This window comes from Schistocerca americana, chromosome X, assembly GCF_021461395.2.
Source record: "Schistocerca americana isolate TAMUIC-IGC-003095 chromosome X, iqSchAmer2.1, whole genome shotgun sequence".
NCBI classification, from domain to species: Eukaryota; Metazoa; Arthropoda; class Insecta; order Orthoptera; family Acrididae; genus Schistocerca; species Schistocerca americana.
In genome coordinates this window covers 622,247,407-622,275,309 of record NC_060130.1, presented here as the reverse complement: position 1 = coordinate 622,275,309, position 27,903 = coordinate 622,247,407, and the positions used below count along the sequence as shown (strand labels likewise).

The 27,903-nt window shown below is 36.7% G+C and overlaps 1 protein-coding gene across 4 annotated transcripts in view; it reads right to left on the bottom strand.

Annotated features, from left to right (window-relative positions):
• Positions 1-27,903, bottom strand: part of LOC124555109 (DNA fragmentation factor subunit alpha-like) — a 92,915-nt gene that overhangs the window by 28,900 nt on the left and 36,112 nt on the right. For 2 of the 4 annotated variants that reach the window (XM_047128910.1, XM_047128911.1), the window contains exons 5-6: positions 27,148-27,366; positions 1,025-1,141 (exon numbers count right to left, since the gene is read on the bottom strand). In XM_047128910.1, coding sequence (XP_046984866.1) covers positions 27,162-27,366 — 205 coding nt within the window. In that variant the 3' untranslated portion in view covers positions 1,025-1,141; positions 27,148-27,161. Of the gene's footprint in view, positions 1-995; positions 1,142-27,147; positions 27,367-27,903 lie in introns of those variants that run through there. The other 2 variants (XM_047128912.1, XM_047128913.1) reach the window with 1 other exon arrangement.

The window sequence follows — 27,903 nt, the reverse complement described above, 5'->3', positions numbered from 1 at the left end:
AGGCGTGCGTCAAGAGGCACAGCACCCATCTTCCAGATAATTTTTTCATTTTTAATTATGCTGTTAAAATGTGATATATCCCTTCAGATGACATCTGGAAAGTGTGAGCAATTTCATGCTCTTTCAATCGGCAATCCCCCGGAACCATTTTGTGCACTTTTGAAATGGTTTCTGGAGTAGTGACACATCTTGGCTGACCACTACATGTATCGTCATCTAAGCTCTCCCGACCAAATTTAAATTCATTTGTCCGCTTGGCAACAGTTGAATATGAAGGAGCAGAGTCCCCCAGAATATTCTGGAAATCGGCATGAATGTCCTTCACTTTAATACCTTTCTTTACAAAGTACTTAATCACAGCTCGAATCTCGATTTTTTCCATCTTCACAAATCACTATACGTGTACAACAATAGAGCCACGTCACCACCACAACTCTCTTCCAAGAGCACTGACATGGCACATATTTACAGGCAACAGCCCAATGAGTATGATGTGAACAGCTCATTGCGCTAGCGCTGATCTCTCGAGGTGATTCCGGGAACTTTTCAAACCACCCTTGTGGTATAGATGACAAGAAACAATGAGTGAAGAGAAAAATATTCTGAAATAACATGTGAATTTTGTTTATTTATAGAAGTACTTGTGTTCCAGAGGACCAGAACAGCTTCATCTATTACACTCTTAAGAGTGAAACAATACTGCCACTAACTCATACAACACAAACCATCCACATTGTAAATAGTAGTGTAAATTTTCGCAACTTCTGTTGAACATGTTTACAGTAAGAATGAATTTTCAAAGTAGTCAAGAATCAAGTAAATTACTGTCATCATCATAAAATATTAACTACACGGCAATAAGTGGTATCTCTATCTTAGATAAAAACTATTTATCATGGTCAAAATATATGATAGCATTAACAAACAATTACACACAGTTACAATTTATTATTATTATTATTATATATGACAACCAAAATATCGTTGGTAGTTACCTTACACTTTTTCTTTCTTGACTTGTACCACTTCCTCCTGCTGCCCTCCACGATACAATTTGAGCAATTCTAGGGCCTCTTGAGCTTGCCGTTTCTCTGATAAGAATCTTCCACTTGCTTCCTTCAGTTGCACCAAAAATATTTCACTAGAAAAGTCAATATTTCATTATAAATATAGCTATATAGTTTCAGCAAGCAGGTAACATTTATACTTAACAAAAAAACAGATCAACATTAAGACATTGTATGAGTCAGTATAAACCAGAATGCAACTTCACATAACACACTAAAATATTTAAAAGCCCACAAGGGTCTGTACAGCACAGCAGGTTGTGCAAATTCTCAGAGCTTCACAATTACATGTGGTGGGGCATATTTTCATTGTTACAACATATCAGGACAGAGTTACTTTCACAACATATACAGAACAAAAAGGAAGGCAAGTAAGTGGTGCCATATTGTGCACCAAGCTGCTTCACGTCAGCACCTGCCATCCAGGAACAAATACGGGACTACCTGCAACATTCTGTGTCAGCCTGCACCACTGATTTGAGACTAGCAGCAGCTGGACTATGGAATTACTGCCCCATGTGTACGCTGCCATAACACCACAACAGAAACACCTGCATTTGGGGTAATGCTGTGACCAGGAGGCACGGACTGCTGATGAACGGCATCACATTATGTTCGGCGATGAATCGCGGTTTTGAAAATATGATGGAGACCTGTGGAGAGGTCCCGTTCTTCCAATGTTATGGAGAGGCACAGCGATATTACTCCTGGTGTCATGGTATGGGGGAGCATCAGGTATGACTTCTTGTCGTGGCTGGTAGTGATTGAGGGAACTCTGAGGGCACAACGATGTGTCACAGACATCCCGCATCCTCGTGAGCTAAGTCTCATGTGACAGTATTAGATCCCCAGATGTGTTCCTGACAGAACGTGTGTGGGACCAGCTCAGGCATCAGCTCTGTCCCAGCACCAGTATCCAGAATATCAAGGAACAGTTACAACACTTACGCTTCAGAAGAGGATAAAATCGGTGCATGCATTCAGGCCAGAGGGGGTGCAACTCCATACTGATAAATGGGCTCATACTGCTATATTGTTTGTAACTTTGACTTAATTTGTAATTACTGAAATAACATCACACATGCTCTCAACACTTGAAGTTTCATTTTGTTTTCTCCTCCCCTTCTGGGTGCTGCTTCTGTCAGGCAGTGTATGTGGGTGTATATGTACTAAGTAATATACTTTGAAACACTGAGCGGATACCTATCAATTATTGTGATACAATAAGTTTTGTGTGCTTTGTCACATTTGGTTCTTGGGGCACAATACATTATCAAACTCTCAGAATGACTAACATAAAAAATCGAAATTCTGGATGCTTGCTCCCGCCTGGACAAATTTCTGTCCATAAAGCCTGACTCTAGTGAGGGTTGGCTGATCTTCTGGACATGTTAACCATCTGACAACATCCAAGAGGTGTGTGTAACTTATAGGGTTCTATTGACACAAAAAGCATGACTCATAATTGATTAACAGTTTCAATGGAGGAAGAACAGATGGCCTTACTGGAATCAACGTAGCTTAGCAATCATATGTGAATCAATTGTTTAGCAGTTTTCAAGTCGTGTAGATAAGCCAAACATTGGATCAGAGTTTGCAGTTTGTCTGGATGGGCATGAGAAACAAAAATTCTGAAGATCACTCAAAATGTTCTTAACTTGAACATGATTTTTCTATCTTTTATTAGTTGATTATTGCTACATGTGATGAAGCTATAAATGTTTATCGACAGATTTGTCAGGTAAGGGTTGTTACAATGCTTCACTCTGCTGGTGCTGTACAAAAAGCAGAGAAGAAAAAATCAACACAACAAAAAACTGTTCACCACTAAGTGAGGCAGAGGGGTGTTTAGCAGTAATGAGAACATATTTTTAAAACATTTGTTGTAAAGGTTACAGTAACATAACGTTACACAGTATTTCTTACTGTTGCAAAATCACACTGTAAAATTCTATGTAAGTACTGCCAATGACCCTAATACGACATATCAAAATAAAAAAAGAGAACAGAAAGAACATATATGCACTACCAAAGTAAAAAAGAAAAATGAGATTTTTAATGAAATAGTAGGATCACATCCACAATTCTTTAAAGAATCGAACTCCCATGTATAAACCAGCTTCAAATGTCTGAGTGCTGTGAGTTATATGCATTGAGACATAGGTACAGTTTATAACTTTAATACTTGACTTATTGTGTTTCATCTTTAAGTGGACACAGACAGAAGGCTGCTAATACTTTGTGTGTTCTGTCAGGACTGAGCACACATAAATGCTTACACACTTTGCAAAAGCATTGTCGCAATTTGCCAACAAAGTGAATGTTATCTCAAAGATTGCGTTTGGTCATAAGGCTAATTTTGCGACAAAGATCTTTCAGTGTGATCTTGTATCAAGAAAATAATACATGGTAGAATGACTTTACACATAATGAGTTGCGTATAAAAAAATGTGAAGTATGTCATTTTCATTGGGAACAGGAACATGTATTTTTTGTATCAGAGAGAAATGGCACATGTATTTGTTTTATGTATCAAATTACTATTGCTTTCCTGAAAAATACAAACGCTGAGAGACATTTCAAAACTGTATACCTAAGTGAGAAGGTTGAGTGTCTTTTATACTGTAAACTGAGGAAAAAAAAAATCAAGCAAAATCTGTTCACAAAATCAGTAGACAAAAGAGTTGCTGCCACTCTTGTTTCTTATTGTGTTTCAAATGTATTGGAGAAGAGGAGGAAACCCTCTGAAGGGGAATTCGTAAAAGATGCAATTTGAGAAGTAGCTGATGCATTGTTTCAGAATTTCAAAAACAAGTCTGAAATAGTGGCTGCTATCGAATCCCTCCAACTTTAATCAAGAACAGCCACAAGAGAAGCCGAAACAATGGCTAAGGATGTTTTTCCTCAACTGAAAACAGATTTGGATGAGTGTTGCTACTTTTCAATGCAATAATACGAGCCCAATGATGCAACATACACAGCTCAGTTATCAGTTTTTCTAAGTATTTCATCCCAGCTGAGAAAACATCTATCAACTAACTTGTAAGAGCACCAAAGAGGGAGCTCTAGTCATAAGAGTTTCTAAAAAAAAGTTTTTTTTATATCGCTGTATATCACACCATCAGTCTATGTGGAAAGTTTTTAAATTTGAATGAAACTATGTAAACTGTTGTGAATATGGTCAACAAAATTAGGTCTCATTGTCTTTTGCCAGCTATCACATTGTTTTTCAAAAACTAGATGATAATTGTTTCAGTATCACAAAGATTGCTGCTCCCTACAGGATTTTCCATTGTTTAAAGATAATATTTTGTTTGCTTATATTGATAATCCTCTCTGCTTTCTTAACTGACCTAAAAGGAACACTTAATGGACTAAACTTGAAATTTCACGGTAATGACAAACATATTGCTGATATGATATCCGAAGTAACTTCTATTACAGATAAATTGAGTTTATGGGAGTGCTGCCTCAAGTGAGGTTAATTAACACACTTTCCAACTCTGAAGAAGCAAACATAAGAGAATGAGATACCTAATGATAGTCAATGTCATGTACCAATGACACCCAATTTACGGACAATTTCAATGGATGGTTTTCAGATTTCAGAAAGATATCAGTGATAACCCAATTTCTATCTTTCCCTTGGGCTAGCCTTGAACTTCTGGATAATCTTCTTCCATTGAAAATGTTTTTGATGTAGATAGGTTAGCTGGTGAACTTGAAATAATACCTTTAAAAAATGACTTTTATCTTGAAAGTGTTGCAGAACACAAAAACTGTTGGCCTATTTCCTCATAAGTACTCTATATCAATTAATGCTGCATGTATGACAAATGCCTTATTTGCTTCTGCTTACCTTTGTGTACCATTATTTCCAAATATGAATTTTATTAAAAATAAGCACAAAACATGGCTGGCTGATGAACACCTGAACTACTGTATTCAAATAAGTGTAAAATGTTATACACAAAATAGTTAGGACATTGTTATCTCAAGTTTCACATTAAATGTGAGATAATTCTTCTGTTAAAAATATAAGAATATAGTTGAAAAGTATAATGAAATAAAATTCTTACACTTTGAACAAATAGTGAAAATGTAAAACTTTTATTGTTAAATAGTTGTTTTATAATATCCAAAAATTAAAAATGTAGCAATTATTTTATTTTTATAAGAAGTAGTGCACTTTGATATGTTAAGATGGAATAGTAGAATGTGATGGATTTGTGGTTCTCTACCCCTGCCATGATTGTACCTCTTAATGTGTAGTTGTGACAGCATTTTACATCTTTAAACTTGGTCAATAATTACATAAAATACTGAAAATCAAATTATTCTTACCCCATGAAAGTTGTTACATGGGCAAGCTGAAACTGGAACCAGGTGACCATTTAAGAGGAGTTCCAAACAAGCAGCAAAATGCACTGGTTAGCTTATTTCTTTCACTGTACCAATGGGAACTCCAGAATGGAATATAATACACATATGAGGACAGATCACTGCTAACTAAACGGAAGAGCTGCTGATCAGTGGACAAGCACAGAGAAAGATTGATGAACTGATTAGTTTTCAGACCTTGAATTATAGTCCTTTAAATGTGGCTGTGTGCTGATTAGCATCTCTTCTGTTTGGTGAATAGCTATCTGTCCTCAAATACTCATTAAAGTTGTGTTTCCATTACAAATCATAATTATGAATTGTAAGCATGCAATGTCACAACAAAATTTCTTTTAGAAAGTACTGATAAGAAACTTTGGAACCTTGTGAACTTCGGATAATTTTAGTAATTTATATAGGCACTTGAGTAAAAGATGGACTATGCAATTTCTTTTCCATTTTTGAGTTCTACATTGCTTCTTGTAGCCAACATAAAGATATATCATAGGAAACGAGCTGTCTCCTGGGGTGCCTCTTTCTCTGCCTCCTTTTGGACTTATCTGGTACGTCTAAGAAGTGAGATTTCTTTGTTCAGTTACGTAATGGGCCATGACCATTGAATGTTGCATATTTTGGACTGTAATTTTGCAGTTTCATACCTAGTGATTCTGGAGACTATAAAAGTAAATCAAAAAATACAACAGTGGTTACAGATTTGTGAGTTTTAAGATAAAATTAATGTGTACTGCTATATGGGGGGGATTTCAAAATAACAGTACTGCTTCTATGGAAAGGACAATGTTACAGTGTACAGCCCAGCAAAAAGCCACAGTGATACTAAGATATCTGAAACTATGTTAATGACAAGGGGCAGCAGTGAATAATTCTCATCTACACTGTGCAGTCACATTGATGTGACCACCTGTCAAAAGCCTGAATATCCACCTTTTGCAGCATTGGTCACTGCAAAATGTGCAGGAAGAGAGTCAATGAGGTTCTGGAAGGTACTGACAGGGACGTGGAGCCATGCCAGCTCTAGTGCCATGGCCAACTACACTAGGATTCTCAGTTGAGGATCCGTGGCATGAACAGCGTGATCGGGGTGGTCCCACAGGTTTTTGATTGAGTTTAAATCCAGGGAGATTGATGGCAGTAAACTCATCCAGGTGTTCTTTGAACCATGCACGAACACTGTGAGCTGTGTGACATGTTGCACTGTCCTGCTGGTATATGCCATTGTGCCGAGGAAAAACATACTGCATGTAAGGGTGGACATGGTCTCCGAGGATAGATGCATATTAGTGTTAATCAACTGTGCCTTCCAGAATGACAAGATCATCCAGCTAATGCCACAAAAACATTTGGCTGACTGTAACTCTCCGTCCTCCAGCCTGGACCCTTCTGACGATTGTTACAGAGTGTTTGCTTTCAGACATTTCACGCCGTACACACTAACGGCAATCTGTCATCTTAAAAATGCCACCTGTCACCATTCAGTGGACGTCCACATGTGGTATATGCATGCAAATTAAAGCCTTTGTCAGTGATGAACAGTTGTCAGCACAGTTGCATGAACCACGCACCTGCTGTGTAGGCCCATATGCAACAACATTCACTGAAAGTCATTGAGGAGACAATGTTGGTAGGCCCTTGGTTCATTCATCTGGGCAGTCAGTTGCTCAACAGTTGAATGCCTATTTGCCCACACACATTTCCACAGCCATCATTCACACCTGTCATTTATGGCCCGTGGTGCATCACAGCTGCATTGGTGCCAGTTTTGGATAGCGCCATTTGCCGTGCATGGAACACTTTAAGCATGATGACACCCAAACAGTTTCCACCCTTGGCTGAAAGCCAATGATCATTATCTTTTGAATGTCAGATAAATCACTCTGTTTCTGTATTATGACAATGGCTGCACTGTTTTTCACATTCCCCAGACATGCTTCATACACCCTCCACTGCTAGTGCTGCCATCTGCTGTCTGTGAGTGGTTACTGCATGTTGATGTTGAACATATGTGGTAGTCACATAAAATGTTACTACATAATGCAGTTTTTAGAAGTGTAGAGAAATTGATGCTTTCATGAATAATTTTGCTATTTCTGTTTCAAATCCAGACTTGTCCAGTCATAAATACAGGAATGACCGTACTAGTAATGTGGATGCTCAAGACATAAATATAGCTCACAGGTGATTTTAAGCTTTGGGAAAAATGAATACACAGAACAATTTTGTTCTGTTCAGAGAAGGGAAGTGGCATGCCATAGGAGCTCATATGAGAGACTAAATAAAAATTTAAAAAGGGAAAATCTACTATTACTCGCTCACTCTTACAAGATTTATAGCTGACTTGAGCCGCTGTTTCAATGAAAAGTGTACAACTTCAGACCAATATTCATTTGTTTCTAGTCACTACCAACCTTTGCTTTCAATAATGTGTGTGAGGAGGTCTTCACTGAAGGTATTAACAAATTTAAAGCATTTCACATTCACTTACATATAACATTTCTGTGATTTCTAGCTCAATGTGTTATGTCCACTTTTGTTTACAAATATGTAGACAAGTCGAACACATTGTCATCTGCTATAACTGTGCGCACACAAGAATGTGGGTGTTGGGACAATGAGCACAGGCAAGGAGCACTGCAACACATTATGCTCCAGCCGTAGCATCATTCCCTTGTGCCTGCAGCACGTCCATCATGGTGTGTGTAGAATATTCAGCATCAATTTTCATGTTGGTTTAGCTACACTGAGCATTCATTATGGGCAATATAAAGCAGACACAACATGGATTACGTTAAGAAGTGACAGTGATAGTTTTCCTAGCACACAAATTCTGCTAGGCACAGTCAGAAGAAAAAATAGTGGCTGCGTGCAGCTATGTTGCCAGTTACCATGGTAGGCAATGGCTGGAATGTTAGGTGTGAGATAGAGACAGAGAGGACACTGGCAATACTGCAAAGTATTATCTGTCTCTCTCTGCACAGAACTCTCTGGGCTGGCACTGTCTCATGTGTGCTCCACTATAACTGCCATTGACATACTTTGATTAAAATTACTTTGTGATTGATGTTTCAGTGAGTCAAGTAGTACGGGCTGGGTGTCAGCCAATCACAGTTGTTTCTTGGGCTCCCCATGCTTGCCCTGGTGCCTGTTCTGTGGAGAACCTGTCAGGTGATGCAGCCAGGCAGCGCAGGTCACAAGGCAGGAATGGAGGGGATGGAGCACCAAATATGCAGTGATTTTTGCATGTTCGGTTGAGCCACTTTCAAAATACTTTTGTGCAAATAAGACAAAACTATATCTACAGCTGAAGATAGCACTTTGTAAACACTTTAGTCTCTGCACTAAAAAAAATGAAAAGAATAATGTCAGATTTACAGTTTTTAGCAAGTGACCATAAATTAACTACTTGGTTAAAAACTTCAATTCTTTTGCATCTTACAGTCTCATATCATAGCTTGCCTTTAGTGGTTGTAGTTATTACAATGTTCCGAAATTAAAAAAATAATGGCTCATGTTATTACTGTTATTCGTCTATAAAATGTAATTACGGTATCTTACGCATCACCATATCTACAGCAGCTGTGGCCACCACCACTGCCCTCTCCACTACCTACAAAGACAGTGGTAACAGTCAATAAGTGGACTACTTGGTGTGTTTTTTTTTTTTTTTTTTGTGCATGTGCAACCATCAGTCACATGAGCACATGGCATGTTGTTTATGAGCCAGCAACTTCACTCCTGACCAGTTATTTGTCAAACACAAAAGTAATTTTATTCCGAGTATGAGTTGGGTCCACTGAAAAATGTGTCAGCATGACCAAGACAATTCAATGGAGCTATTCCAATCAGCCACCACACAGGAACTCTTCTTAGAGTGAACAAATCATACATGTATCCTCACAATGCATTCAAAAGAAGGTGATGATGTGGCATGCAAGTCAGTCTTCATGCAAGTGTTACAAATCAATAGCTGTCAGCTAGACGGTCTTCTCAAAACTTCGGTTGATGGAGTAGCAAAATTAAATGGGATTAGCAAACACAACTTTTATAAGAACACTGATAGATCAACTACTAAAGGATGTATAGTTTTGTTTCTCACATAGTTGAGTCATTACTATAGAAGACAGCACATGGTTGAAAACTAAACAAAATATATTACTTCCAAATTAAACATAAAAAATATAAATGACATGAATTTTGCATTTTGCAAGAAAAGAGGGTTGCAACCCATTATGGAATGTTATTTGGCACAAAGGGCTTGCCTCTAAAGAGGACCAGATGAAATTAGATCATGTATAATTCAATATTGTAGTGAGACACTGAATGATCCCATGAAGGATACTGTAACACATTCCAACAGTTGTGGTGTACAAAACAAGTCTTTGACAGTTGCTACTGTCCAAGGCTATCTTGTTAACAAAAGGGTATGTAGTTTCTAGCAACGCTGTATGAGAACATGTCATAGTTTTCAATCAAATGAAGTGGACTTTGCTGTCATTGAGAAAATGCACAACAATTGTGAGACAGTTGAAACTGATTTACATGGAACTCTGTTCTGCATAATTCTTATTTATACATAAAGTTTTGTTGGTCCCAGCAAAATATTATGAAAAAAGTGTTAATCGAGCCTCACATATATGTAATACATTTTTATGTAATTCACTGTTATATGTGACAAATTTCAATGAAATAAATTGAGTTTTGTGTATATGTAATGAGCATTGTTGTTTGAATAGAAGCCCTGTGATATTTTCTTAAGTTTGTTGACATGTGCAGGTACAGCAAGCGGGTAGCGCTGTGGACACAAGGGACAAAGACATGGTTAACCAGAGCGGGCAGCATGGAAAAAAAAAAGATACACTCCTGACAGTGTTGTTTTCAACATGAGAATTTATTTCATGGTATCAACCGAGAAATTAAAAGTTGCCAGCTGACACTTATTGTTGAACAGTAGCTCTATCTTTCAGTCACTTTTGATCACCCATGGTGTACAGAAAAAGGAAATGTTACACACTAGATCAGAAAGTAAAATTCATATCAGAGGTGGATGCTAACCCACACAAAATAAAATCTGAAATTTCTTCCGACTTAGAAATTGCCTATGCCACACTATGTATGTTCATCAGCAAAAGAAAAAGTATTTTGAATGAGTTTTAAAAATTGGGTGCAAAATCAACCAAATGCAGCTGTCAACACAAAGCGAGACATGCAGATATGGACAAGGCACTTTTTACATGGTTCCAGCAAAAGCAAAGACCATAAATGTAGCTAGAAGTATGAACTTCACTGCTGATTTCACAGCTTCATCAGGATAGTTACAAGGATTTAAAGATTGTCATGGAATCGTAGGGAGAACAATTTCTGGCAAATGAAAAGCTGTGGATGACATCATGGTGCAACACTGGATTGATAAGGTTCTGTCAGGTATCTTAAGGGTTTATCAATCTCAAAACATCAACAAATGTGATGAAACAGGTCTATTCTTAAGTCTGGTTCCTAGTAAAACATTAGCTGAAAATGGTGACTCATGCCACAGAGGGAAGAAAAGTAAAATTTGTGTGACAGTCCCTCTCACCACAAATGCCGATGAATCTGACAAAGTTCGCCCACTTGTGATAGTAAACTCTAAGAATCCGAGGTGTTTCAAAGGTGTAAAGACGAAACCTATGGAAGAATACAACAAAAATTCTTGGATGACTATCATTATAATGGAACAATGGTTTAAAAAACTGGAATTAGAGTGAAAAAGGAAAAGAAAAAAAAGAAAGAATATACTACTTCTTATGGACCGATGTGCAGCACAAACACTCCAAGTAATTTTGGAAAATGTTCAAGTGCAATTTTTCCCTCCAATCTGTACCGGTGTTCTACAGCCACTTGATTTGGGCATTATTGCAAATCTCATATTGCATTACAGAAAAAACTGGTTCAACATTTGATAGGACTGACTGTTCAACATTTGATAGCACTGACTGATGCAGGAAATGGAAATCTCTCCATAAACTTACTACATGCTATGGAATTTATTTTGACTGCCTGGTGGCTGGTGTCATCCTCCACAACAGCCACAACAGTTCTTTCCCTATAGCTGGTGCCTTGCTAGGAGAGGCTGCCGCTGATGATGATGGTGAAGTCATGTCTGGTAATGAGCTAGCTCTGCTGTAGGCTACAGATTTCAACAGTTTTGTACATTCTGGTGATATCTCAACATGTGTGCAGAACTACAAAATGACGAGATTATTGCTAATTTGTGCCAGCAATGTGATGATGCTCAAGAAGGTGTACCAGCTTCAAGTGACAGTGATGGAGATGACAACTTGAAACTTGAAACACCTAAACTGCGTGAAGTGTTAAGTGCAATTCATGTGTGCAGGTGCTACATCAGAGCAAAAAGTTGTGGTGAAAAAGCTCTGAATTCGTTATTAATGTTGCAAAATGTGGTTTATTAACTCAATGCATGAAAAGTGAAACAACCCAAATTGTCCGACTTCTTTAAAGCAGGATCAAGTTCAAAATAATGTATTTTCTCTTCAATACTGTATCTTTGTTGTTTGTACAATGCAAAGCAACTAATTAGAATACAGTATCTAATTTCTCTAAAGCAGGGCCAAATAATATTTTTCTTTTAATACTGTACTCTATCTTATTCATTTGTAAACTTTACATATGAAGGCCCATTGTACGTTTTTATATTTTATTTATTATTTTTAGTGAAAAATATGATACTATTAATGTATCTACATCTGACTAGTAAGTAATTCAGACCTACAAGTAATATTTTCTCTTCTCTTTGACACACATATAAATCAGGTTCAACTGTATTTACATGCCTGTACAAAGGATAAAGCTAGCATCAAAATCCAAAAAGTATAATCTGAGGTGGTGAGACAGCAGATAATGACTATCACTTGTTGAGTGAATTAGAGAGCTTGTTATTTACAGAAAGGAGGCACCAATAGAAAGCAGCAAGTGCAATAGCTGTAAACTCAGAGGCTTTGAATAGAACAAACCCACCAAATGGCAATAAAATTCCATTACTCTAAGGGTGATATTGAAGATTAATCAAGTGTTGACTTTGCTAGACACAAGGTGGGTCTTCCTCAACTCACGTGGTGCACCCAGAAGAGGAAATAATCTCTGAGACAAAGCTAAAGGGCCTCGACAAACTTTTTCCTTACAACCTCCCCCCCCCCCCCCCCCCATCTACAATGCCTTTTATCTTAATGTAACACCACAGGATGGAGTTAAAGAAGAATATGAGAAATAAATCACTGAAGATGAAGATGACTATACCAACAGCTCCAGTGCTTGTAACAAAGGAAATGCTTTGGTTTCTTGAACATTTGGATATGCTGTAAATTTAAGGTATCTGCTTGTAAACTTAAATGGAAATGTATACCTTGGTCATGCACCAGTATCCCTCAAAATCATAGCTGCTCTGCAATAAGAATTGAACTTTTTTTAGCAAATGCAAGCACTGGCAGGCAAACTTCATTGTAACTATATTTTCTATTTTTAACGATAGTCTAAACAAATACAAAAAAAACCAAGTTTTTCATCTGTGTTATTTGTAATAAATACACAGAAAAGTGAATAGTGTGATCTTATCAAGTCACAATATGAACATTGTCCCTTTTCTTACTCAAGTGTCCATACAGCTTAAAGTGAGATGATAACTTTCAACCAACTGCCAACCATGCACTGCCCGTTACTTTGCTACTGAACTTTAAAACTAAAATCAAAATTTTTATTTTGATACTTTGTAGGTCTCACAGTCATAAAATATTTCTACATAAATGCATATATGGATATATGCTGCCACCTATCAATGAATTCAACATATTAAAAATATGTCAGACTGTGACACAACCTTCAGGGATATAGGATGAAAATGTAAAAAAGTCATTAAATTACATCTTTATCATGAATACCATAAATTTCTGCACTTTCATGCACTTTTTCAGGTTTTAAGATTTCAAGGCATTGGTATTAGAGTCTCAAACATTTTCCTCAAGACCAAGTACTATTTTCTCCCATGATGTCAAATACTACTTATAATGGAAAGTGAACACAAAAAAACGAAATTTTTTTGAAGAGGCGACTGTAGGATGTCTTATCAGTTCTGATCAGAATTACAACAATGCATTTTTATCAGTACAATTAATTGCAGGTACATTTTTAAAGTTACAAAAAGCTCCATTTTGAACATATAATAGCAATGTGCAGAGCCATATAAGTTTCTTGTTATGCTGAATATCGCTGAGTGATGGGAGAAGATTATAGCAGTAGACACATTGGTACAACACATGGAAGCTGAAAAGCAATAGAGCTACATGCAATTGCACAGCGCACATTTTTTATCATCTCAACAATCAATACAGAAGGAAAAAAAATTATTTTCTTAGCAGTAGTCACCACTGTCTTGTCTATATGCATGACGTGTACACTACCAGGAGGTACTGTTTCTGCTCACTCTTTGGGAATAAGTACCTATATCCCTTCAAATGATTTGATTTAAAACAGTTAACAAGCAATTAAACCAGTCTTCAAATTGAAGACCACCACCACCACAACAGCAGCAGCAGCAGCAGCAGCAGCAGCAACAATTTCTTGGCATTTAATGTATGGCCACATACTAATTATGACAATCTGAGTATTATTGTTTAAGCAATAACAAATTTTGCAAACCCTCACTCATATTTCTATTGTTTTGTAGACACTTTCACTGGCTAATAGGTTACTTACTGGATATCTTTTGTAGTAGAGTCAAATGTAAAAGATCAAAGGAAGAAAAACTCTATTATAATGCATTAGAGTCTTCCATCAACTGTTCTCTAACAGACCTTTGGGACACTGTAGCTGCATGTTGTGAAGATTATTTCAAATGACTGCGACTACAATAATGTACTAATCATACACTACTGAACACAAACCTATCTATGCACAGTGTGTAAGTACTTTCAGTTTCAAGCATTCTCATCAAGTTGTCTGAAGAGGAATCACATTGGGCTGACAATCACATACCCATGCCAAAAAGCATAGATTATGAAAACATCAATCAAGTGAAACCCAACTCACACTTTTCACACAGGTCATATTGAAAGCTTTGGATCAAAGCAGTCAGAAGTAGTATTTCTTGGTTTCCAAAAAGCATTTGACTAAGTGCTACATCTACGCTTATTGTCAAAAATACAATCATAGAGAGTACCAAGTGAAATTTTTGACTGGACTGAGGATTTTTTGGTAGGGAGGATGTCACATGTTATCTTGGAAGGAGAGTCATCGTCAGAAGTAGAAGTAACTTCGGATGTGCACCAGAGAAATGTGTTGGTACCCTTGCTGTTCATGTTGTATGTTAATGACCTTGCAGACAATGTTAATAGTAACCTCAGACCTCTTGAAAATGATGCGGTTATCCAGAAATAAGTACTGTCTGAAAGAAGTTGTGTAAGTATTCAGTTAGATCTTCGTATCATCCCAAAGTGGTGGAAAATATTATATTGCTTTAAATATCCAAAAAAATAAAATCGTGCACTTCACAAAATGAAAAAAAAAATGTAATATCCTATGACTATATCAATGAGTCACAGTTGGAAAAAATCAACTCATACAAATACCTAGGTGTAACAATTTGTTGGGATATGAAATGGGATGACCACATAGGATGTCCTGAGTAAAGCAGGTTGCAGAATTCAGTTTACAGAAGACGGAAGAATAATGGTGCAAATTTATGTAATTAGCAGGTACATCAAATAGTGTGGATCCCCTTTCAAGTAGGACCAATTTGAATTCACACACATCTGTATTCATTCTTTCCACAACTCAAAAACATTTCTACATGTCATTTCCAGCGAGGCTTCACAGAAGCTCCACCACTGTTGCCTTTTTGTCAAGTTCACACCAGGAACTGCTCAACAAATAAGTCTTAAGCAACACAAAGTTCTTTCATTTCATTTATGTGCTCGTAGTAGACGATATGTCAAATGATGAAGCCTGGTCCACAAAATAAAGTACTAGTTAAACTACAAATATAAGGAAGGCTCCAGTGACTGCGGAACTCTTTGATATGTAACACCAATATCTTATATTCATATCATATGAGCAGTGCATATTAATTCTTAAATGTATTATATCTGATCTGTGAATACATTTTAGTTGTCTGGACTGCTTTATGAGATTTTTACAGAAATGGACACTTCCATGTAGTACCACAATTTTTAGTTGAGTATTTATTTAAATAGCAAAACATTCACACCACATTATTTTCCTACAACTGCAAACTTATTGCCTGACAAAGCGAACTGCAGACCCAGCCATAGTGGGAAGTAACTTGGTCACATTGTAGGTACAGCCACACTAAAGTTGAAAGTAGTGCACGCCATTACCACACAGTATGAGCACAGAAAGTGCTCATGAAAATGTCTTTATGGGTAGCTGTAATGACTTGCAGTTAACATCACTGAATTTACTGACAATGAGAAGGACAAATAATGACAATGCTGAGAGAAGTTCATAGAGCGTGCAAGCAAAATTTGGAAGTTGGGTTGATTGATAGTGAAGAAATTATGGCAGGAGGGACACACTACTGAGTAGAGTGTAATTGCAGTATCTAAAAGCGAAGAGCACACAATAAATATCCCATTGACAATAGGGATAAATGTGTTATTAGACAGAAATTTCACCAACTTTGTGAAAATTCACAGCTTTTCTTGAACAGCACTGAATTTCAAGGCTAGCAGGCAAACTCTGAGAAAAGTTTTCTATGTTAAGAACTGCATTATCCAATACACAGATGTAGCAGTATATTTTAGTTTAGATAATCAATTTCAGTCTAGGATCAGACCACCATTGGTCCCAAAAACCATCTCATGTATACATTTGCATAATTGCAATAACAGTTATTAGATATATATTATTCCATCATTGATAGTAGCTGTACATACGTAGCATTATGTCAATTTAATACAACTATGTTTGTCACAAGTATGAGGTTAAATTGACATAATGTTACATATATACAGTACTATCAGTGATGGAACAATGTACATCTGATAACTGTTATTGCGCAATTATGCAAATGAATAGCTGAAATGGTTTTTGGACCCAATGGTTGTCTGATCCTAGATCGAAATCAATCTTCCCTAATAAAATACACTGGTACTGTTGTGTATTCTATAATGCATTTCGTAACATTCATTAAAGAGTCACAACACCCCATAAAATATTTCTAAAAATTATTCTGCCTATAATATTTGCACGGGCGCTGACCTCATGGGGCCTGAGGAGGCCCGAGCCCCCTCAAAAATTCGTTATTAGTTATATTATGCTTTGTAAACTCAGAAAATTATGTTGGAAATATTTATCATCCTTGTTTGACAATAGTTACCTTTTAAAATACATTCAGTAATGAGTTAAAAAAATAATTATTATTAACTGAAAACGAGTGGTGTGAATCATGATAGTGTTATGGTGCTGCAGGCACACTTAGAATTTGTTCTGGTGCGTGAACCTTCGGGTAAAGTCTGGTACCAGCTGGCCAGTGCTACGGCCACGGCAGCATCAAAAGGACTGGAGCAGAAGCGCGTGGAACCCTCTGCCTCCCGTCACCTTGACGCTTCGAGACATTACGACGTTGCAGCTATATAAAGCCCACCCTGCTGTCGCAGTCATTCAGTGTCGATAGTTTCGTTCAGTGCATGCTGCAGATGTGTTTAGTGTTCCAACATTAGTGTCTAGTAGACTCTTTTATATGACTATATCTTATTCATTTACTTTAGTCTCTTAGTGTATTGTGAATTAAGTTTGCAATGAAGATTAGATGGGTAGATCACATAACTAATGAGGAGGTATTGAATAGAATTGGGGAGAAGAGAAATTTGTGGCACAACTTGACTAGAAGAAGGGATCGGTTGGTAGGACATATTCTGAGGCATCAAGGAATCACCAATGTAGTATCGGAGGGCAGGGTGGAGGGTAAAAATCGAAAGAGGGAGACCAAGAGATGAATACACTAAACAGATTCTGAAGGATGTAGGTTGCAGTAGGTACTGGGAGATGAAGAAGCTTGCACAGGATAGAGTAGCATGGAGAGCTGCATCAAACCAGTCTCTGGACTGAAGACTACAACAACAACAAATTTGTTACCAAAAAGGCATGCTTGGAAGTTGATGATACTGCAAGTCAACCTCCAACAATTATTGTGTCATCAATTGCTTCGGCGTCTTCAGGCGAGTAACGTTCACAGCCAAAACCTTGACAATCCGGAAAGGGAAGATCATTTCAGAAGTCTTGGTTGATCGAATGTACATGGCTAGAATATGAAGCATCTACTGAAAAAGTTTTTTGCAAAACCTGCAAAGAGGCAGATGCTAAAAAACTATTACAATTTTCTTCAAAAAAAGAAGATGCATTTACTTCTGTAGGGTTTTCTAACTGGAAAAAAGCTTTGGAAAAATTCCGTCTTCATGAAAGTACATTTACACATAAAGAAGGCGTTCTGAAACTAAATTCTATCACTAACCGAAGTGTGGCCTCCCAATTGAATGAACAGTTAGATAGTGATATGAAGAAAGGCCGTTTAGCTCTTGAGACAATTTTTACTACCATGCAATTTCTATGTCGACAAGGACTAGCAATTAGAGGGCATGAAGATGTAAACTCAATTTTTTTTTCAATTGTTGGAACTCCAAAAAAATGACATACACGAATTTAAAGATTGGTTAGGGCGTTCGGGGTATAAGTGGATGTCCCACAATATTCACAATTAGATCACTGATGTACTAGGAAAGTCTGTGTTGAGAAAGGTATGAGCTTCAATCAAGAAGACTGAACATTTTTCTATTATGGTTGACGAAACAAGTGATTCTTCAATTCACGAATAAGTGTCATTTTGTATTCATACTGTCGATGATTCCTTAATCATCAGCGAAGACTTTATTGGCTTATACGAGACCCCCAACACTGAATCACAAACTCTGTTTAGTATTTTAAAAGACTTTTTGCTCATCTTGATTTGTCAACGGATAACTTAAAGAGGACAGTGCTACGATGGTGCCTTGAATATGAGAGGTAAGTTCAAAGGACTAAAAAAGTTAGTTTTGGATATACAACCAAAAGCACATTATGTGCACTGCACTGTTCACAGTTTAGACTTGGCAGTTGTAGACAGTCTCCACCATCTTACGTCTATGAGGGATATTATGGCTTTAGCCAAGGACTTATTAAACACCGAAAGGGAATGCAACGAAAGGATGAAACTTTTCAAAAGCATATGCTGTGAGAGTGCCAACGACCAAAGTGGTCTACGACCCCTTTGCCTGACTTGATGGACTATGTGAGCTTCTAGTATCTTGAGCATATTGAAAAAACTCTGAAGAACTTCTAGAGTTTTTTGAAACATTTTCTGCAGAGGACAAAACAGAGGCAGGTTACAAATGTGCAGGCTACCTTGAGTCAATGATACAATTCAAGACTTATTTCTTTTTACATCTTTAGTGCCATGCAATGAACCCAGTAGAGGATGTCAATGAAAAAAATCAATGCCCTCATCTAAGTGTTGCTGAGCTGGAAAAACTATATGAGGGCTTGATTTGTATATTGAATGGAAGGCATGATAGTTTTGAACACTTTTGTGAATTGTGTTTAAAAGAAAAACCTTCACAAGTTGATGATTCTTCACTTCCTCGGAATCGAAGTATACCAAAGAAGTATGAAAAGCCAGCTCACTGCACACTTTTAAAACCCCAAAGGAATACTACAAAGCTATTTACATTGAAGTTTGTGAAAAGGTGCAATCTTGCATTACTGAGCAGTTTGCTTCAACTGGACTCACACAGGTCATTGCAGTTGAACAGGAGTGCTTGCTTTCAGTAAACAGAGGTGAAACAAATTTGGAAAAATCAACTGAGTTTTTGAAAAATGACCTAGACATTGAGAGACTGTGTTTACACTTGAATATGTTAGGCGATATTGCTAGTAAAAAACAACTGGTCTTAAAAAACATGCATGATGTAAGAAAGTACATTACACAAGAGCCTTCAGTTGGCGAAATGTTATGTGAAGTAGTAGAGAACATTAAACTTCTCCAAGTAGTTCCAATCATGACAGCAACAGCAGAACGGTCATTTAGCGCACTTAGACGTCTGAAGTCATATCTCCGATCAACAATGGGACAGAAACCATTGAACAACTTAGCTGTTCTTCATGCCCACCAAGATGTTTTGGATGAATTAGATATCCAACTAGTCATCAACAACTGCATATTCAGTAATCCACTCAGACAGTCGACATTTGCACCTTTCTAAAGACACTCTAGCCCTAATAATGGCATTTAGAGCAATATTAAAAATCTTTATAAAATAGATAATTAAATACATACATAATGTTAAATTTTCAGTTTCAAAATATTAGTACTAGTTTAGTACTGTATTACTATAGTACTGTATTAGTTATTTCCAAATACTTAGATATTTTTAGGGTGTAAGACCCAATTAAAATCCACTATTTACATACTTTTTGACTGAAAGTGTTAGGCATACTATATTAACTTTAGAAACTGTATAAAAGCATTAACTTTGAGATATTGTTTTTATTTAATGAACCCTGAGCCTTATTCAAAGTAAGCTTAAATTAGCTATTTCACTTATTAATCAAAGTGCTATTACTGTGCAACAGCAATATTTTATGTTTTATTCTTTTAATGATAGTTTAGGATTTATTTAAATATAATTTCAGTCTTTTCAGAGCTATATATTCACTGCTCTGTTATAGTTTATAAGCACGATTATTATTGTAAATTAAATTAGCTTTTTACAAAAATACTGTGCATGTTTGTGTTTTGTTTCTTTTTTCAAAGCCAAAAAAATGTGTCAGGCTTGTCAAGTTTCCCAGAGTGTCGAGTTATCGAGAGTCCAGTTTTCGGGGTTCTAATGTTGATCATATGATTCTAAAATGCTTAAAAATAACTTTAAAACTCACCATTTTTCATCTAAAATTTAGAAAATTTCCCAGAGCAAGACCCCCAGTATGGGCCCCCACCTCAATATTTTTTATAAGTTGGCACCCTTGAATATTGTTTCTCGAATGTAAACATATTGGTGCTGCCACCCCGACTGCATCATCAGTTTGCTTTGCTGGGTAATAAACTGGTATCGAGTAAACAAAGTTTCAAAATGTCAACAGAAGATTACAGGGTGAATGCTACCAGGTAGAAATGCCCTCAACTTGGGCAGAGTTTGTTGAAGCTGAATGCTTTACCAATGTTGTATATCCACTACACTACTTGCAAGTCACTGAGAGGACAACAAAGTACATTTAACAATTTTCTCATTCTTCCTTATAAATTCCATATGACTACTGAAATTAAAAAAACAATAACTCGTAGCAATGGTGGTTCTTGGCAGAGCTAACAAGGACAGACTCCAACTTCTAAATTTTACATGGTAGCAGTCTTTCCATCGTGAAACACAGGAAAGGCTTTTCTTGTCAACATAAAATATTAAGTCATTCAAGACTGCACATTTAACTCTGAAGGCACCTGTTTTGTGAATCCACTACAGATTTCATTACACTTTGTAGTAAGACAGTAAATGTTCCTCTACTAATACACAGTCTAGTCATATTAATGTGATCACTAGCAGTGGAGGGTATATAAAACATGGCCAGGAGACACGGAAAACAGTGCAGTCATTGTTCTAATGCAGAAATGGAGCGATTTATCTGATGTACAAAAGGGTAGGATCACTGGCTTTCAGGAAAAGGGTGAAGACATTTCTGAAATGGCTAAGTTTGTCAACTGTTCACATGCTGCCATGGTTAAACTACACCATGTGTGGCAAAATGGTGCTATCCAAAACCTCTGTCAAGGCAACTGTGGTGCACCATGGGCCATAGATAACAAGAATAAACAATGGCTGCAAATATGTGTACAGGGGAATAAATGTGCAACTGTTGAGCAACTGACATCCGAGATAAACCGAGGGGCTGCCAACAGTATCTCCTCAATGACCATTCAGCAAACTTTGCTGCATATGGGTCTTCATCCATGGTTCATGCACCCAGGCTGACTGCTGTTCATCAGCGATAAAGGTTGGAACGTGCATATGCCAATAGCACAACTTGACATTCATTGTGTGGCAACAAATGGCCTTTTCAGATCAATCACGTTTTATGCTCCATCAGACAGATGACAATTTGTGCACACAGGGTGAAATGTCTAAAAGCAAACACCTGCAACAATCGCCGGAAGGGTCCAGACCGGAGGAGGGAGCATTATGATCTGGGTAATGTGGTCATGGCATTCCCTGGGTGATCTTGTCATTACGGAAGGCAAAATGGATCAACAAATGTGTGCATCTATCCTTAGGGATCACATTCAGGCTTTTGACAAGTGAGCACATTAACATGACTGGACAGTGTACAAAGGTGGTTTGAAAAGTTCTCGGAACAGAGAAAAAGTACTTACATCACTGAAACTTTTTTTTTATTTTCAATGTAGTCTCCTTGTAGATTAATGCACTTGGTCCAACAATATTCTAGTGCCTTGATCCCATCTTTAAAATGAGTTTCCTCCAGGCCTGCAAAATAGTTGTCAACTCCAGCTATCAATCCTTTGTTTCAAAGGACTCTTCGTCCACCATGAAAAATTTTCAGTTTTGGGAAGAGATGGAAGTCTGATGAAGCCATATCAGATGTGGCAACAATTCATACCTTAGTTCATGTAGTTTTGCCATGGTGACAGCACATGTGTGCAGGTGCGCTTCAAGAGTCGCAGCACCCATCATGCAGATAATTTTTTCATTTCTAATTCTTCAGTTAAAATATGATATACCCTTTCAGATGACTTCTGGCAAGGGTGAGTGCAATGTCACACACTTTCAATCAAAGATCCTCCATGACCATTTTGTGCACTTTTCCAATGATTTCTGGAGTAGTGACATATCTTGGCCGACCACTGCACGGATTATCATCTACGCACTCCCAACCAAATTTAAATTCATTTGTCCGTTTGGCAACAGTTGAATATGAAGGAGCAGAGTCCCCCAGTGTATTCTGGAAATCGGCACGAATGTCCTTCACTCTCATACCTTTCTTTTCGAAGTACTTAATCATTGCTTGACTCTTGATTTCGCAAATCACTACTTCAAAGCACAACACGATTTTATTCTTACAGACCTGAATATTTTGTCCCCAGTAATAAGATAAATCTACCTCACTGCTCCTGTGTTAAAAGGTGATTATTGCATCTGATTCTCATGTTTAACTGACATTTTACAGATATTAAATTCACATATTGCCTGTTTCTATAGTATGCTACTAACAATTAGTCACTACCACACTTTTATTTAGTCCAAAGAAAACTATGTTGCAAATTATCTCACAGTATTTATACTGTACTAAGTAACCAAAAGTAACAAGGAGAAAAAAAATGAATAATTCAGAATTCCTGAATGCACAGTTGTGGTCAGCGAAACAGTGTACGTAATATTTGTAAAGATCTTTCTCATCAATTGCTGATATATTGTACAAATTCAGATGTTTCCCAAAGACAGCCAAAACCATTAAATCAATCGTGGTTAAGGCAGTGGTGAAGATAGTGCATTAGAAATAATCTCAGTCAAGTGAAGCAACAAGTTCATTGCTACCAGTCACACCTGATTTATTTCCACAATGCATTCCAGAGGTTTAAACCTTTCTACCACTGATAGATTGGACAGGCCAAAATGATGATATAGTTACACTTGGTATAAGCAAAAAGGAAGTCCAAGTAAGCAGGTAGCTATTATTGTAATCTAAATTCATCAGTATGTGTTTAAGGAAAAGTCAAAATAAAGATATAGTAATATATAGTACCAGCAAAACAATAGGCAAATTTAAATTAGGTACCTATTCCTAAAATTTAATTTTTTAAGTAACATTTGTTTTACATATTCAGAGAATGTTTTGCAGAATAGAGTCAGTGCTTTATTAGAAATGCTTTACGTTTCATTTTAAATATTGGATACAAAGCAATTTTTATTTCCTCTGGTATCTTACTGTTTAGTATGACACCAATGTTAATTATGCTCCTCTGATGGGATGATTGTCTGGAACATATTTGGTGTATATTTAATTTCCCTCTGGTACAGTAGTTGTGTACATTCTTGTTATGCAGCTGCCTGTTTCCAAGAGGTGGTTCATAGTGAACAAGATAGTTTCATAAACGAATAAGCATAGAATATTAAGAACACCAAGCTCAGTAAAATGAGATTTACAGGACTCCATCTGTTTTTAAGGCCAAAAATTATTCTTAGAACTCTGCATTCTAAAATCATCTGTGCTACGAGTTGGTGTTCCCATAAAATGATCCCATATCTGCGCAGTGAGTGGAACTATATGCAGTACACCTACTGTACTGTTGTTTTGATTGTTGTAAACTTTAATATCCTTAAACCATTTCACACAGTAGAGAGTTTCTTCAACAAAGTATTTATATGCAGGTCCCATTTTAAGTCCTGTTGAACACACAGGCCCAAAACTTTTGTCAGACTTACATTTTCTAGAAGCTAATTTTATTTATTTATTTATTTTTCACTTGCCTGCACAGACACTTGGCTAAATAGTGAAAAATAAACAAAAGTTGACAAATTTAATTTTCTCAGTATTTACAATACATTTGTTTTTGGTGAAACACCCTGAAAGCCTTTTTACAGAACTGCAAGGTTTCTGCCTGCATAAACTTAGAACTATGCTGATGTCATCAGCAAATAGGATAGCTTTTTGCAGACTCGTATAGCAATAAATTGTCATGTGATCATAGTGAAGTACCTCACTTCATTTTAAAAGCATATGCTCATCACAAAGGTGTCCACACAAATCAAGAAGAGTAGCAGTCCTTGTATTGGGCCCTGAGACATACTATACTTTATTGATAATTCACTGGAAACGAAAGAGTTGTTTCTTGTTTGATTCACACACTGAAGTGATACCTTCTGCCCATGATTTTTTAATCTCAATGTTTTTATACCCATTAAAAATTAATGATATGGTTATAATAAAGGGAAACATCCCATGTAGGAAAAATATATCTAAAAACAAAGATGATGTGACTTACCAAATGAAAGTGCTGGCAGGTCGACAGACACACAAACAAACACAAACATACACACAAAATTCAAGCTTTCGCAACAAACTGTTGCCTCATCAGGAAAGAAGGAAGGAGAGGGAAAGACGAAAGGATGTGGGTTTTAAGGGAGAGGGTAAGGAGTCATTCCAATACTCTTTGTCTTTAAATACGTCTGCTTGTGTCTGTATATGTGTGGATGGATATGTGTGTGTGTGCGAGTGTATACCCGTCCTTTTTTCCTTTTTTCCCCCCTAAGGTAAGTCTTTCCGCTCCCGGGATTGGAATGACTCCTTACCCTCTCCCTTAAAACCCACATCCTTTCGTCTTTCCCTCTCCTTCCCTCTTTCCTGACGAGGCAACAGTTTGTTGTGAAAGCTTGAATTTTGTGTGTATGTTTGTGTTTGTTTGTGTGTCTGTCGACCTGCCAGCACTTTCATTTGGTAAGTTACATCATCTTTGTTTTTAGATATATACCCATTAAAATGTATATGTGGAAGTAATTACTGGGTACAGACTGTTTCTGCTTCTACAACACTTGTGATATCTAAGCAGTGCATCATACACAGCGTTGATACGTGCCAAAACATTCCATATTCCAGAAAGTTTTCCTTCTGCTTAGTCTCTAGACACCACAACATATTTATATATGCTTGGACATAAATTTACTGGATAAGGTTTAAAATCATGACACGACATCACAAATAAGTACCAAATTGTGGTCTTTTTTAAACATGTCTTCACTGTTATGTGACATCAGACACACAAGAGAAACAGGCAGAAGTAGAATAGAATGTGAGAAATGACATGGGTTGGGATATTGGTCTTCTGAAAGATAAGTAACATTTTAATATCCTATCAAGCTCACAAGTGATAGAGTAAATGTTCAGAATGGAGAAGGAACCATCTCAATATTTTCCTCAACTGATTTAAAGCAACTATGGAAGACCTAAATCAGGATGACTGATTATGACTTTTGAACATTGTTGCCTGACAATATGATTCCAGTGTGTTAACAACTGTGTGACCTTGCTCAGTCAGCCATTTGTAACTCCCAATCAATAGACTCATCCGATGCAAGGCAATGAGGTGAAAGGAAACAAGGGAAGTGGTAACATAAAGTGATGGATATGAATTAAACAGTAAACATGCAGCTTTGGTTTCAAGTATAATTTCCAATTTCTCCTTTTCTTTTCTGCCATCCCGTTTCAAATTTATTACAGAGATATTAGCATCATTATGGCTTTCTTATTATTATTATTATTATTGTTATTGTTATCATCATCATCATCATCATCGTCATCATCTCCTCAATTTTAAATACCGAGACTAATTTGTAAAAAGACAAACACTACACTAAACCTAACATGCAATTTGCACAATCAATTACATCATTATAATGAACATAAGGAGTTTTAACTCCAAAAGAATAACAGCAAGTACAAATGTAAGAATTACATTTTATCATCTTTAATGAGTTTTTTATCTCACCCCAACCCACAACGACTTTGGCATTTGCTGGCACCCAGTGTCAGGTCATTAGACAATCAACTCATCCAGCACTAACATATCGTACATTGCAATTTCCTTTCCTGCACTCTTTGGTATCACAGCATGTGATGAATATGCCAGAATCTTGGTTTAAAATTATCTCCTCCTTACTTTAAAATTGGATCTTGACTTTTGCTCTTCATCCTTCGATGAAGGAATCCACAGTTCTACAGTTTCAAGGTTTAATTTGTGTTGACTGTATACATATTTCCTCAGCTGAAAGGAACAGGTTCCTTACCGTAAATAATTTACAATGCAACTTTTAGTTTTTAATTTGCCTGCTTACATTATGTGAACATTCATATTTATATTCCGCGAGTTTGGTAGCCAATATAAATGAAATTTATGAGTCCTTATTTTGGTACTACATCAGACTGTATTGCAATGTCAATAGTAACTCTGGGTGTGACATAACAGTACATTTACCTATGATTGGGTCTACATATGAGTTTACAACAAAGAGAGCTACCAGCCAGGTCACTGCTTAATAGTAAACAAGGTGTTCTCAGCAACGATCTCCTATATTTTACCAAGCAAAGATAGGTTCAATAAACCTAATGACAATTAATCCAATTATGCTTCTCATCTATTCTGAGAAATTTTAGCTATCATTTCACTGTAACGATGAGGAGTGGTATTCCTTTCAAATTTCAAAAAATGAGATGAAATAAATGCCACACTCCCAATGACTGTTGATCACAGGACAACATCTCACCGCATACAGGTACCCATGTTTGGAGAAATACTGGTTCACCAACTCATTACAGGTGAGACACAATCTTTCCCCTAAATGTTCTCTAATTTTATGCAGTTAATTAGGAGTTAGAAAATCTACTATTTACACCTACACTTTATTTGTCAAACTTCTGTGCATAACAAGTATCTAAACTAAAAGTGATAACCCCTGTTCACAAAACAAAAAACTCACATGCCAAACACAAAAAACAATGTAATGAAAACTAATAAAAACTCCCACCCTCCAAGAAATACTGCACAATACCTTTCCTGATCTGCTACACTTATTTTCTGACTCACCTCAAATGTTCTGCCTATAAGGGGCTTGATGTACCTTCATTCCATCCAAGGTAATCTACTGAAGAATCACCACTACTGCCATTAATATCTATACTATCTTCTTCACTATCACTTTCAACTGTATCAACAATTGCAGGTGTTCCCTTTTGTGTTTGATCCAAGTGACCAAAACTAGTTTCTTCCTCACTTGTATCACTTGTTATTTCTGTTTCTGCAACACTTGCATTTTGGGAAAACTGTCAGCAAATAATTTACCAATACAAATGGACAGAGTTCAACTGCCCGACACAAGGAAATAATACAGCTTACACTCTATGTCAGGAATATTTACAATAAAATGTGGAATTGTGGAGAGAGACCCCACTTAACAATGACAGATATCAAAGTGTACATTTTATGTATCTAATTTTGTACAGAAGTACCAAAGGTTGTTCAAGAAAAATATTAACTCCAATTCATGAGCGATACTTTTATAAAAAATTTGCATCTTTAAACGGTGATAGTACTGAAGCATTAATGTCCGTTTTAAATTTATAATCACTTTTAAGACTCCATCTCATTACTGCTATGCGTAATGAAGCATTCTAGAAAAATATATATTTATTATGAATACATCTAGATAATTTTGTGATCGTGTTAACTTTACTTTGGGATTGCACAAAGTGGAACTCAGTTACTTTGTACCTAATACCTGTAGCCATATTTCTTAATATTATGATTGATGCAACACTGTTTATAAAAGCAAATGTGAAAAAA